Source organism: Syngnathoides biaculeatus, chromosome 14 (assembly GCF_019802595.1).
Source record: "Syngnathoides biaculeatus isolate LvHL_M chromosome 14, ASM1980259v1, whole genome shotgun sequence".
Classification (NCBI taxonomy): Eukaryota; Metazoa; Chordata; class Actinopteri; order Syngnathiformes; family Syngnathidae; genus Syngnathoides; species Syngnathoides biaculeatus.
In genome coordinates, this window is record NC_084653.1 from 6,805,982 (window position 1) to 6,820,169 (window position 14,188).

Below are 14,188 nucleotides of genomic sequence, written 5' to 3' on the forward strand. Positions count from 1 at the left end.
ATACAGTGAAATATCATGAGTCATGTGATTGGTTGTTGGATTGACCACCAATTGCATCACATTCTGCAGCCTCTGGGAATCGAGCATCTGAGAAATATTTGGAGAAATTATGTTATGTAAATGTTCATGTTCATGGGAGGCATGTAAAAAACATCAGTCAGTCTTCCACTTCTCCTGTTTTCCCATTTAGATGACACACAAGCTCGTTCTCGCAGATCCAGCCTGCCCGTTATCACCGTCAACAACTGTATAAGAATCCTCCCAGAACTGGATTGCGACCTTGAGTGAGGTATTTAATCCCTTCTTGCAAACTCAAGACAACAAAAGGTCTATTGTAGGGAATGCACCCTGTATCAGAGTAGTAGGAGTAAAAAGAAAATCCTCACTTCTGATTGGTACTGTTGAGGTAGTCTTGGTACTTATTTAATGCTTTTTTAACTGCAAAGTAGAAACAGAATAATGAACATAGGCCGACTGGAATGTGTTGAGGTCTTCTAAAACCATTCATTTGTCGTTAATTGTTTTTGTTTCCAGCAGTGTATAACTGCAATGAATCAAGCAAAAAGCTGTCCCTTATATTTGGACCCTTTTGTGGAGCTGAAGTCCCCAAAATATTAGTAAAAGCTCCCAGTCCAATGTGGAAAGCAATCACAACAATAAACATAGTTAAATTAATGTCAAAGTGTAACTCTGTGCTTGGGTTTTGCAAAATGTTATTTTAAAAATTGATTTTGACTTTGTGGAGGGGAGGTTCAAAGGTCCAGAATGGACCCCACAAAAACACAGTTGTCTGAAGTAAAAATATTCCTTGATACGATATGGTACATGTGGAAGTGAGGACATTATCAGTTCTGGATAGTATTTAAACGCAATAGAAACTGAGGTCAAAGGTAAGATGACTCGAGACAGATGAAGTTTCTCGCTCCCGCATGCAAATTGTCCATGCTTGTAAATGTTGTTTGACTGGTTGTTTTTCTGTGTACCCTGAGATTGTCTGATGACCAGTCCAATATGTACCCCATCTCTATTTCAAAATCAAGATGAGATTTTGGCTCTAGATTTATGACCCGAATCAGGGCAAACAGTACAGAAAATGAATGACTGGATCATTATTTAACAGTAACATTTTTCTTTGCATGCATCACTTTTGTGTGATTTGGTTCTTTGCATTGTGGTACACCATAGATTCAACCCCAATTCTAATTAAGTTGATGTATTGTGTTAAACATAGAAAAAACAGAACACAATTGTTTGCAAATCATGTTCAACCAATATTTAATTGAATGCACTACAAATACGGGATATTTAATGTTCAAACAGATAGACTTTGTTTTTAGCAAATAATAATTAACTTTATATTTCAAAGCTGCAAAAAGTTCCAAAAAAGTTAGCACAGGGTCATGTTTCCCTATTGTTACATCACCTTTTCCATTTGGGAACTGAGGACACTAATGGGTTGTTTTCACTGACGTCACATTTTTTTCTGAATTACCCATACACCACTGCGTGCCACCATTAAACGTCGATACTTAATGCCTAACAGTGTTGTAAACTCCAGAATGCTCCATATAACACTGTTTGTGTTTTTGTGTTTCACGGGCGTCTCGGGACTCAAGTACACAAGAGAGGACTTGCTAACCATCAGAGAGCCTCCTTCTGACTTTTCTTCGACAACTCTTGCCAATTCGCTGAAGCTTTTTCCAGAGTTGCTAGTCGGCGGGCGCTTCAAAGCCTCGCTATTCGGTGCAGAAGTCCGGCTGCGTAAGCGGGAACATTGTCTAACACTTCTGACGAAAGACTTTGGACGTTCTGTGGTTCTATGCTTTACGGAGACTTGGCTTTGTGGACGATTGCCCGACGCTGCTATCACGTTGCCCAGCTTCAACCTCCATCGCGCTGATTGTGTCGCCGAGCTAACAAGCTTAATCGATACTCTTTTCAGAAGGCCAACATTACAGTTAAGATGCTTTTTTTTGTTAGTCACTTGAAAGATTTGAGAATTTTGTGAAATACTGGATTTGTTGATGAACTCTCATATATGTTTGCACAGTTTTACTGCCGCAAACCTCTGCATTTATCTGGGCTTGGGACCGGCCTACAGGTTGCACAGGAATAGTGTCCCCCTTCGGGCTGCTGTTTATTCTTGTCTTTCTGCCAGTGTCATCAAATTTTAAACAAATAATAAACATTTGACTTTGTTTGTGGTGAACTAATGTAGAGGTTTTACTTTTTGAAAAAAAATTGAATAAGTGGAGTTTGCCTCCATATTAAAAAACAATATTCCACTACCTTTCGTTTTCCATGTTAGCATACAGGTAAGTGCCCATACATAGCAACGTGAAATGGTGCACGGACGTTACAGAGTTCAGCACACAGTGCAGCAATTTTCTTTAGCTACAACAACCCAACTACAAAAAATAAGAGTGAACTAATCATTTACGAAATATCTTGAACAGACAAGCGTCAATTCCACTGCTCCTCCTTCATGATTTCTGTCACATAGAGTAACAGCTCAAAGGCACTATACTGCGCCTTTGTGACACAGTTCTGAGTCCCATGATGTGTGTGTACCACGTAGCCTAGGAGTCAGTATGGGCTTGATGTGCTGTCGGTCGTGTCTTCAATAAATCCATTTAGAAACAATGTAGACCATTTTGCGTATGTATGAGTAACGGAGCTCAGACATAAAAAATGGCCGGCGTTTGAGGGTGACGTCACGTGAAAACAACCCATTGTTAAAGCTTTGCAAGTGGAATTATTTTCCATCAATCTTGCTAGACGCACAGCTTCAGCTGTTCAACAGTCCGGGGTCTCTGTTGTTTTATTTTATACTTCATAATGTGCCACACACTTTAAATGGGATATGGGTTTGGAATGCAGGGAGGCCAGTCTAGGACCCAGAGTCTTTTGCTATGAAGCCACACTGTTGGAACATGCAGAATATGGTTTGGCATTGTCCTGCTGAAATAAGCAGTAGACCCTCTATCTCCAGCAATCATCACCTCTTTGCCAGCGTTCCTGTTATCAATCAGCACTTATCACTGCCTACATTTAAGCTTGTCAGATCCTGGAATCCAACGCCTGAGTATTCACACTCATCCGTGGTGGACAGACCGACTCTCATGATTCCTTCCAGTGTGTTTGATTACTTGGCTACCTGTAATTGTACTGATCCTCTTGTGTCTTCTCAGTCTTTCGTATTCCTTCCCTGTCTCCTGTTTGGGTATGTGGTCCAGCTCTTCCACCTGCCTATGCACTCACTTCCTGCACATTCCCCGTTTTGACGGACAACCACTACCTTTGAATATACTCTCCCTGAGGGACTCTCTAATAAACGATTCTCATCTACTTTCTCTCTCCGTCTGTCCCTGGGTCCAGTCCAATATCATACGACTACCAACCGTGACATACAAAGGTTTTAAAAAAAAAAATCTCTCAACCAAGAATAATATAGTGGACAAAATGGAACAGAATAGCTAAAACTAAAATTGAAAAAAAAAAGTTTTGTAAAATGAAATAAAATAAAAAAGACTGACAATGTCTTGACACAGAAGGTGGTGGAACCACTCACAACATGCTTCAGCAACAGCAAGAAAACTTGAAAAGCTCTATCAGAGTAATCATGGGTTCAACAACAACAGCAGCAGCAAAAGATATTGGATGCAAGTTCCCTGGAGAGGTAGTTAGGCAGGTAAATGTTTCACGGTCGGGGCTGGTGGAGGGTGAGGGAGGCATGGGAAGGTGTGGAGGACCCAAATACTGTCAAGCGAAGGAGGAGTAGAGGAATATAAAAAAAAAAAGATTCTAAAAAACAACATAAAGTAAAAAAATACTCAATTAGATATGACTTAAAGTCTATGGAATGTCCAATTTCTAACGCAAATTATCTCATCTAGACCAAAATATATGTTCAACTGTACCATAAAATGCATAGCCTTTGTTTTTACCCCAAAATATAAGGGTTTATGAATTAAAGTCCCCAAACTTTGACCTAGTTTCCCGTAGTCTGAAAAACGTGTGTGGCTGGCTGATTAACACATCATACTGCAGATAGTTTCTCATACAAGCACAGGCAGATCCATCGCTCTGTACAATGAACGGTCTGGTGCTCGTGTACCTATTTACTAAATACACAGTTTTGCATAATTTTACAACAAGACCATAAACTTCATATATGCATTCAGGATATCAAAGCCTTTACTATTTATCAGTTTATGACTAACTAAACCAAACAAGATCTTCACAAATGCTTATCAGTCATTGTTTCCAACACGAGGCATATCCTGCTCCCTGCGTACTTGGCACTTTCTTCATGGCCAGCTATTTCGTCTCCATTCGAATGTGTATGCTGTCTAACTGAGTCAAATTCATAACCTATATAAAGCTTGTATTTTCATCGTCTTCATGGGACCCTTCAGAATAGTGTTCATTACTCGAAATATCGGAAAATTCATTGTTATTCTTACAATGTATTCCAATGCTCGCCATTGTTGTCACCGGTTCTGACGGCATGTTCCTTCTCACCTGAAAAAAAAAAAAAACTGAAAGAAACCACGGAGATACAGTGAAGAAAATAAGTATTTGAACACCCTGCTATATTGTTAAGTTCTCCCACTTAGAAATCATTGAGGGGTCTGAAATTTTCATCGTAGGTGCAAGTACACTGTGAGAGAGATAAACTAAAAAGAAAAATCCAGAAATCACAATGGATGATTTTTTTAACGATTTATTTGTGTGAAACAGCTGCAAATAAGTATTTGAACACCTGTCGATCAGCTGCAATTATGACCCTCAAAGACCTGTTAGTCCCCCTGTAAAAGTCCACCTCCACTCCATGCTTTATCCTGAATCAGATGCACCTGTGTGAGGTCATTAACTGCATAAAGACACCTGTCCACCCCATATAATCAGTAAGCCTCAAACTTGTAACATGGCCAAGACCAAAGAGCTATCCAAAGACACCAGAGACAAAATTGTACAACTCCACACAGCTGGAAGGGGCTATGGAGAAATTGCCAAGCAGCTTGGTGAAAAAAAGTCAACTGTTGGAACAATCATTGGAAAATGGAAGAAGCTAAACATGAGGCTCATTCGCAATCTGAGTGGAGCCCCATGCAAGATATCACCTTGTGGGGTCTCAATGATCCTTAGAAAGGTGAGGAATCAGCCCAGGACTACACGACAGGACTTGACCTGAAAAGAGCTGGGAGCACTGCTGTTGGTAATACACTAAGACATCATGGTTTGCAATCATGCATGGCACGAAATCTATCTATTAAGAAGTTAATATATTTTCAAATGTAATTTTTCTTGATTTTTTATTACACAGTAATTATAGTGAAATAAATTAAAAATAACAATGAAGCATTATAAAAAAAACGAATTAAAACTAACAAAATGAATTATAAACTAAAATGCAAAACTATTATAACATAGTTCTGTATGGTTAACGATTGTCCCGTTTTATTTTTTGGCACAGTTCTCTTTCTTTGGTCAAAAAAAAGTGGAACCACGGCAGTTCATTGAATTTGATATTTTTCTGATGCTTTATGATGGTACGGTGGTTGGGAATCACTGCTAAATCCATTCTTTATCAAATCTCTTCGTTTGTTCAGGAGTCGCTCATCTAAATTGCTCCTATAGGCCGAAGAGCACGCCAATCACAATTGAGGTCACCGTTGGGGGCGGGGCTTTGGGGGTGGGGGGTGAAGAGGCGGGTACGTGTGTCAATTGTTGTTCGGCATGGCCGTCAAAAGTCGCCCGCTGTTGCGGTGAACAGCGCAGCCGAAGCGGTAGCCGCACTCCCATTTTTTTTTAAGGGTTGTGAGGGGGAGGGGGGTGGGAGTCGTCTCTGGCACAGGAGAGGCAAAATCGCTCCTTTTTCTACTTCTTTCAACTTGGCTTCCCTCGTGCACTTTGACATCGGAGAGGACGCGACCGAGCCAAGCGCGAGGTTCGGAACCCCCTTGGATCCAGTTCACTTGCTTGTGGGCGGGTTTTGACGCACACTCGCAGACCCTCCCCACGCTAAAACACTGGGAGGACTTGTTGCGCTTCACCGGGGGGAGCGCACCAGTCTGCTGGTGCGCGCAAACGGCCCCTGGTTGCGTTCAAGGACCCAAAACGGAGAAACGCGATTCAAGAATATTTACATGGCATTCAAGCACATCAGAGACAAACTTTCATTAGGTTGACCCGTTTCTTCTTGCTAAGTACCGACTCGAGCCGCTTCAACATGTCCGAGCGCGACGGAACGTCCAGCGAAGGAGCGCCGGACTTCATCCCGACCAGAATGTCCCGCGCCCGGCGGAGCGGTGTGATCCTACCCGCTCAGGACCCGGACACCATGCTTCTGGAGTCCGTGAAGGCAGCACCGCGCCGGAGCAGCATCATAAAGGTATGGAAGACATACTGTGATGTACTTTACAGAGAAGAATATTTACGCGCAATGTCACCGCGTTTTTCAATTACATTTTAACCCATTTTTAGATGAAAAATAATCAGATGAGCTGTACCAAGTGAGTACAATATACTCACTATAGTATTTACTTGATTTATTATTATTATTTTTTTCGTGTGTGTGGGGTACTTATTTTACTGTAGTGGTGCTAATTTTTCCAATAGGGAAAACAACAAAATATATATTTTTTATATTTTTCATGTTTCCCATGATAAAAAGCACATACACTAAATGCCAATTTGTGTTTTTAAACATAAAGCAACAGAAAATGTATAAATGTTTGGGAAACAACACGGTAGATAAATGGCCATACAATGCATGCCATTTATTGACCTGGACAAAAAAAAAAAGAAAAGACACATTTTGTGTTTAAAAAAGTAGATTTTCTTTCTTTTACAACTGAGAATTAAAAGATGTTGACACATTGCTGCACAGTGGCGGCACAGTGCAGCCTTGGACAGATCTGAGGATCAGGGTTCGAATCCCAGCCCCATCTATGTGGAGTTTGCAGGTTCTCCCCGTGCCTACATGGGTGTTCTCCGTGCACTCTAGTTTCCTCCCACATCCCAAAAACATGCAATCATTGGAGACTCTAAATTGCCTCTAAAAGTGTGATTGTGAGTGCGACTGTTGTCTGTCTCAATGTACCCTGCGATTGGCTGGCAACCAGTTCAGGGTGTACCCCGCCTCCTGCCCATTGACAGCTTGGATAGGTTCCAGTACTCCCGTGACACTTGTGAGGATAAGCAGCTCAGAAAAGGGATAGGATAATAATACTTTTGTATGTGTTCAGGGAAACGTGACATATTTGTAGTATTGTTAGATATAAAACACTGAAAAAAGAAGGGTTACATAAATGCATTTTATTGCACAGTAATAACATGGTAACATGCAGGTAGTCTAGTTTAGGTGCTCAGGAGCCACTTGGACACAATACGTGGGCCACAAAAAAACTGAGCTAAGCCCTGAAACATACACAAGCTGTAGTAATACATGTTTTTTTTTAATTGATAAAATACACATTATTACCACAAAATAAGTGTATCTCCAATTAATATTTTTTCTTTTAGTCATGAATAATAATAACAACTATTGTAAGTTTTTACAAATAAAATAGTAAAAAACAACAACAACAACAAAAACCCTGGAAATATATTTTGTATGTTCAGTGGCACAAAACTACTGGTAATTGGAGCTGTATTTTTGCAGTAAAAAATAAAACATTGGTGCCAAAATTTTAAATATTAAAAGCCTGGCAACCATTCAGGGTGTACCCCGCTTCCTGCATGTTGACAGCTGGGTTAGGCTCCAGTGCTCCCCATGACCCTCGAGAAGAAAATGGATGGATGGAAAAGCACAAAAATTGGACTTCATTTAAATGTCTTTAAGCAAATTTATCCAATTATTTTTCAGTTTCGCAACACGTAATTTTTTTTATCCTAGAAAAATCAATCATCTTTGTTTTAATCTTCTAACAAAAAGTGCAGGGAGCACCCGGTCTCAGCAGCATAAATAGCTCTCCTCTATTTTCTATAGTGAATAGTTTTCTAAAATGTCAATATAATTGAATAGTTAATGTTTTATGTAATAATAATCATAATAGTCATTTTTTTTCAATAGAGTTGTGACATCCAACACAGGAGTGGCTCCTTGCGTTAGAGATTAAGCTCATCAACAACGCAGCTACAGGTCAGCAGAGATCTGAACTTTTCACCAACGCAGCCGAGTAAGCCTTGCGCTCTCTCTTTTGCTGATCATGGCTGTTTCCGTTATTCTCGTGCGAGCTAGAGGAAGACTGAGGAGAAGATTGATAGATGTACTGAGGGAAGGTACAAGGGGAGTTGGCGTTACAGAGGAGGATAAAGGAGATAGGCTTACATGGAAAAAGATGACACACCATGGCGACCCCTAATGGGACAAGCAAAGATTTATACAGTGGATGTAATGTAAGGTACTGTTGTTCCTGTATAGGAATGAAAGTACATTAAACATTTACTGTAAATGAATTCCACAGATTAACACTAATAGGCATGTATGTCAACAGGGACCCTGAGGGAGCAGACATGCCTCACTTGTTTGTATAAGATTAATGGTGTCATAAAAATGTTACAAGGAGTTGTATGCTGTAGCGCAGTAGGATTTATTCCAATTTACGTAGCCTGCTGCCTTAATTTACCTTTGAAACATATACAGTATTTGCTCCCTGGACCACCTCCGTTTGGTAAAACTTTCTCTTCACTGTCCTGTGTTTGTGAGACCGAGAGCCTTTTGTACCCATTGCATGGCTTGTGAGACCGAGTGCCTTTTGTACGCACCATATGGCTTTTACTGCGTTCTGATTGGCTGTTACTCGTGCAGTGGTTACATTACATACGAGTAACCAATCAGGTGTTGCCGTGGCCAGGAAAATGCTGGAGAGGGATGTTACAGACAGAGGTAAAAGAAGCCAGGAATAACTTATTGTCTATTGGATTAAAAGAAATGAACCAAATGCCAAATATCCGCCGTGATAATTGGCCTGGTAGATAATTGGTCTTGCACTATAAGTAGTATTAAGGGTATTAAGGGGGTGTTTAAACCTTTAATCACTTCTACATATTTACACATGAAATTCAAGAACCAGTTTTGGAATCAGAAATCAATGGTAAAGGGTTCTTTCATGTTTGGTAACACAAAAATGCTTATAATATCTCATTCTCATTATATAATTTATGATGTATGACAATTTTCAATTTTAGTACAGATTTTCACAAAAATCATGGAAGGTGATTTGCCTTTGCGGGCCACCTAAAATCACTTGGTGGGCCGGATCTGGCCCCCGGGCCTCGGGTTTGACCTCCATGTTCCAAAACATTATCCTGAGCAGCAATGTCTTAAGACAAATACTTCCTCACCAATTTTCTCAGAAAATATTCTGGACCGGCAATCGTTAAACATGTTCAATACCGTATTTTATGAGGACTGTACACAGAGTTGGGGTGAGCCATTGATTCCGCGATTGAGACTGGAAACCGATTAATTGTCAGTTAGGAAGTGACTTGACACTCGTGCGGTTGCCAATCACAAATAAAGAGCAGCCTGGTCGTGTTAAGTGTTTATCTGTCACTCTATTGTGTTCCCCAAGTCATTCACCACAATGAATATGACAAGGGGAAGTGTTTAGAACTGCAATATAGTTACCAAATAGACTAACAATTCTGTAGCTTCTTTTATTTTTATCTCCCTTTACTACTACCTCTACTAATAGTAGTGCTACTCCTCAGTCCTTCTTTGTATTACATGACATGCCTCCGTCTTGGTACTATGACAGACATCTAGTTTGGGAGAAGAGACAGATATTATGTGTTGTGCACTGCATTGTTGGTTGTTTGAAGTACCCACACAACATAAGAGCAGCAATAAGACCTCGTCACGTCTGGGGTCTCTCAGATCAAAAAAGTCACGAAAAATGTTAAAAAATCAGAACGTGTGTGTACTTTGCTAAACGGCTCTGAAGTTGGGAAATTGCCAACTAGATGGCATCTGGTTATTTTGTGACGGTCTCGTTTGAGCTGAAAAGCCACATGAAAAAGAGGAAATTAAGCTTTAGCGGGCAGTGGAAAAGGGATTACTGTGTAGCCAACATTGATGGCAAACTAGTTGGGGCCGAATGAGTTTTTATTCCACCAGAGAACTCCATTCTGCCTTCATAAATTTACACCTACGCAACAATTTTTCCTGATTGCTTGAATGGTTACACCTTTTACACCAGATGTAAAACAAACGTGAACACAAACACAAACAAAACTCATTTCACACGCAGAGCAAAGATCCGTCTCCACATTTCCCATCAACACTCCGTGACGGCGACTTGTCCATCTGGAAGAGCCAGACGAACAGATCTTCCTCTCTCAGAGTCGCTGTCAGGAAGTGGCGGATGAGAGCTACCGTGTCAGTGATGGGTTTAGTCATCTGTGACAACGTCGCCCCGTTGGCACTCACTGAGATGTGTCACTGTGTCACATCACTGTCAATGGGAGAAGGTGACCTGGTCACATTCCCAGACCAGATCAGGGTGTTCTCCATGACTCACCCTAAGATACGACAGGCTCCAGCATGCCCACGACCCCAGTGAGGATAACGGGTACAGAAAATGGCTGTATAATTTCTTTTCATCCATCCATTTGCTGAGCTGCTTACTCTCACAAGGGTCACAAGAGTGCTGGAGCGTACCCCTGCTGTCAGCGGTGGTACACCTTGATGTTTCACCACCTTTTTCTTCGCACCATCGTTTCATGCATGCCTGACTGAAATCTGACATTTCAGTCACTGAAGCACCCATGTCCTATGTTGTAATCTGTGTATCTGAATTGTTAGCTGTACAGTAGGTGACATGCCCCAAGTAATTTTACAACAGGATGGCACCGCAGCCCATTATTCGCATGAGGTTCATGCATTTCCAGATGAGCTGTCCCAGGATTGGTCGTCGTGGTTCTGCTCACCTGATCTCACACCATGTGTGGTTACTTGAAATCCACAATCACTGGACCAAGAGAGGTTTGTCCACAACAGTAAACTTTCCAGGAACTTTGCTAGTTACCCTGGTAGCTTGGGTTCCCTCTGTTTCGTTTCTGGAAAAATCTACCAGCGTGAGGGAGGTTCTACACTACCTTTCATACTCCCGGGCTTGGCAACGAGCTGTGGTAGCAGTCTTGGTGGCGATGTAAGATCCCGCTTAGGAGCAGAGATCTGAGCCAAATGAGTATGTGCGTCTTCCTTGGCTGGGTAATAGGAGAGGAACAGTGGTGTGGCCAGTGGCCAGTGGGGTCACTCTGATGGTCCAATCCAGTCAGGTCTGAGGAGGAAAAAAAACCCAACCTAAACTTCCCAGACAGGAGTTCCTACAGCCTGTGGAAAAACGCCGTGTTAGCCATAGTGCAAGACAAGGAAATGAACCCTGGCATTTTGTCTGAGATTGTACGTTCACAAATAATTATTTGTAATGTACAGTCAGTATTTGTCATGATCCTGCCGCTCCAGCCTGGGCTGTGCGGGTGCCCGTGTGGCCGCGCTAATTGGGAGGCACACACCTGCGCCTCATGCGGGCTGATTATCCCCTGTATATATGGGACCCCGATGACGAGTGGTCCTCCACCAGATCGTTGAGCTTCATGTCCCGTTTGAGCACTCCCGTATCCCCGATCGTCAACCCGTGTGTACCGACCTCCGCCTGTTCTCCGACCGACCCCGTAAGCCTGACTCCTTTGACACTTAAGCCTTCCTTGATCGATCTCCCGTGTACCGACTCCTGCCTGCCCGCTGACCTGCTCTCTACGCCCGACGTCTCAACTACCGCTGCTGCACCTGACTGCCTGCCCGATCCCCGACCATTTAATAATAAATGTTTTTCCCCGAACTACCTTGCATCTTCCGTGTCCTCCTGCATTTGGGTCCTACCTCCGTTCCGATGGGTCGTGACAGAATTTTACCATGAAAACACTTCACACTGAGAGTAGCTGCTGTTCCTCCGCATTGAGAGGAGCCAGATGATGTGGCTGGGTCATCGGATCTGGATGCCCCTCTGGTGAGGTGTTCTGGGCACGTCTCACTGCAAGGAGAATTTGGGGATGACTCAGGAAACGCTAGAGAGACTACATCTCTCAGCTGGCCTGGGAATGCCTCGGGATGTCTCCAGAAGACCTGCATTATGTGGTTGGAGAGAGGGCTGTCTTGGCGTCCCTGCAGTAGCTACTGCCCCCGCGACCCGACCTCGAATAAGTGATAGAAGATGGATGGATGGATGGATGGATGGATGGATAAATTGACTTCACACTCCTGCATTTAAAAATGGTAGTAAGGAAGGAAGGAAGGAAGGAAGGAAGCAAGTAAGTAAGTAAGTAAGTAAGTAAAGAAATAAATGTAGAAGCTTGCAGATGACATTAGATGCGATTTATTGTTCTCAAATTTGCAGTGGAACTGTGGAAGCATTCAAGCTCATGTCACTCTTGTATTTTCCAGCTGAGAAATCATATCTGTAGTCAACTGAAAGCTTCTGTTGCACCATCTATTTGGGTATCTCATCTCAATGAAATAGAATAAATGTCTTCTAATTCATTGTAATGTACCTGTATACTGTATAATAAAGCACCCTACCACAAAGACTTCTCTGCAGCCAGATTGGACTTGCAAATGCAAATCAATTCTTAACTGCCACATCTCAATAAAGGCTAAGGTTTTAAAGGTACTGAATGAATGAATGAATTTAAAATAAGACATACAACTTAAACACTACCTGCATTTTTTTTTAGATCCAGGTGTCAGTATGGAGCAACATCAGCCTTATTTGCGTCAGCTACCCTGAAGTAATACAAGAGTGATCGAAACACAAATTGGCGGCATGGTGAAGCAACTGGTTAGTGGGTTGGCCTCATTGTTCGAGGACTGGGGTTCAAATCGTGGACCTGCCAGTGTGTAGTTTGCATGTTCTCCCCGTGCCTCCATGGGTTTTCTCCAGGCACTCTGGTTTCCTCCCACATCCCAAAGACATGCATTAATTGGAGGCTCTAAATTGCCCCTAGGTCTGATTGTGACTGCGACTTGTCGGTCTCTATGTGCCAACCAGTTCAGGGTGTACCCTGCCTACTCCCATGACCCTTATGAGGATAAGCGGCTTAGGATGGAAACACAAACCACATGGGCCACAGTAAGCTCTTGGAAGCAAGATCTCCTCCTACCAGGAACTGGACAGTTTGGTGGAGGAGCCCCTAAGCCCTCAGGCTCTCCCAAAGCTTTTTTGTCTCTTTTCATATGGGGTAATACTTTTTAACTGTTACTCTAGTTAGTGTCCAACAAAATCTCGGTCTTCCAAGGGAATGTTTCTGCAAAGTTTCTGAAATTTAAATGGAATTTTCTGCCAATTTGCAAACCCTGTCTTGTCATGATGAGATGTTTTTAGCAGACACGCATGATGGTCTCCAGTATGTGGAACTACCAGATGTCCTTAAATGTGTGCAGTTGCCCTTTAAAGGAAATCTATTGAGGAGGACCGAGGCAAAGGAGGGAAAATCTCCGGCTTGGGTTCGCATTACTGCAATAATGTCTCTGAGATGCCGATACTCCCGCACACACACTCATGCAAGTGCCCACACACGCACGCATGCACCCGTACACACACACATGCACGCACGCACACAGACGTTTGTTCAGCTTTCAAAACACACACAGGAAATTAAAAGGAATCTCGTTACGTTTCCTAGATGTAGTGATTGCGTATTGAGCAAAAGAATGCGCATGCAAGTAGCAATCTAAATAATCATCATTATGATCATTGTCATGAAGTTCAACAGCTTGTTCTGCTTATGTTGAGTCTTGTTTTCCTGCCATTCATGCCACTTCAATGCTTCACCAAGTTCTTTGAACAAAGTTTTTTTCTGAAATAGCGATGACATCATTACTTCCCTTGCAAACGAGCATTAGGAATCCCAACAATGAGCATGCCATTATTGGCAAGAAAAATTTGAAAGAAATTTTTGACAATGTTTGTCAACGTTTTCATTGGGCAGGCGCACCTTAACCTTTCCTACTCTGGCTCAGACTCTTCTGAATCTTTTAACACTATTATGAGTTTACGTAACTCAGATGAATTATGAACAAATTCTAGTATACGAGTTCATGCATTTCCCATGTGTGTCACATGGCCAACGCCACTAGGAACTACTGAAGGTTTCCATCACATAATCCATCTAAATT

At 42.1% G+C, this 14,188-nt stretch overlaps 1 protein-coding gene across 4 annotated transcripts in view; it reads left to right on the plus strand.

The window, feature by feature from the left end:
- The first annotated feature begins 226 nt into the window (after positions 1-226).
- plcl1 (phospholipase C like 1) overlaps positions 227-14,188 on the plus strand; it is a 135,170-nt gene continuing 121,208 nt past the window's right edge. The window contains exons 1-2 of one of the 4 annotated variants that reach the window (XM_061841679.1): positions 227-289; positions 6,214-6,397. In XM_061841679.1, coding sequence (XP_061697663.1) covers positions 6,236-6,397 — 162 coding nt within the window. In that variant the 5' untranslated portion in view covers positions 227-289; positions 6,214-6,235. Of the gene's footprint in view, positions 290-4,912; positions 5,222-6,213; positions 6,398-14,188 lie in introns of those variants that run through there. The other 3 variants (XM_061841678.1, XM_061841680.1, XM_061841682.1) reach the window with 3 other exon arrangements.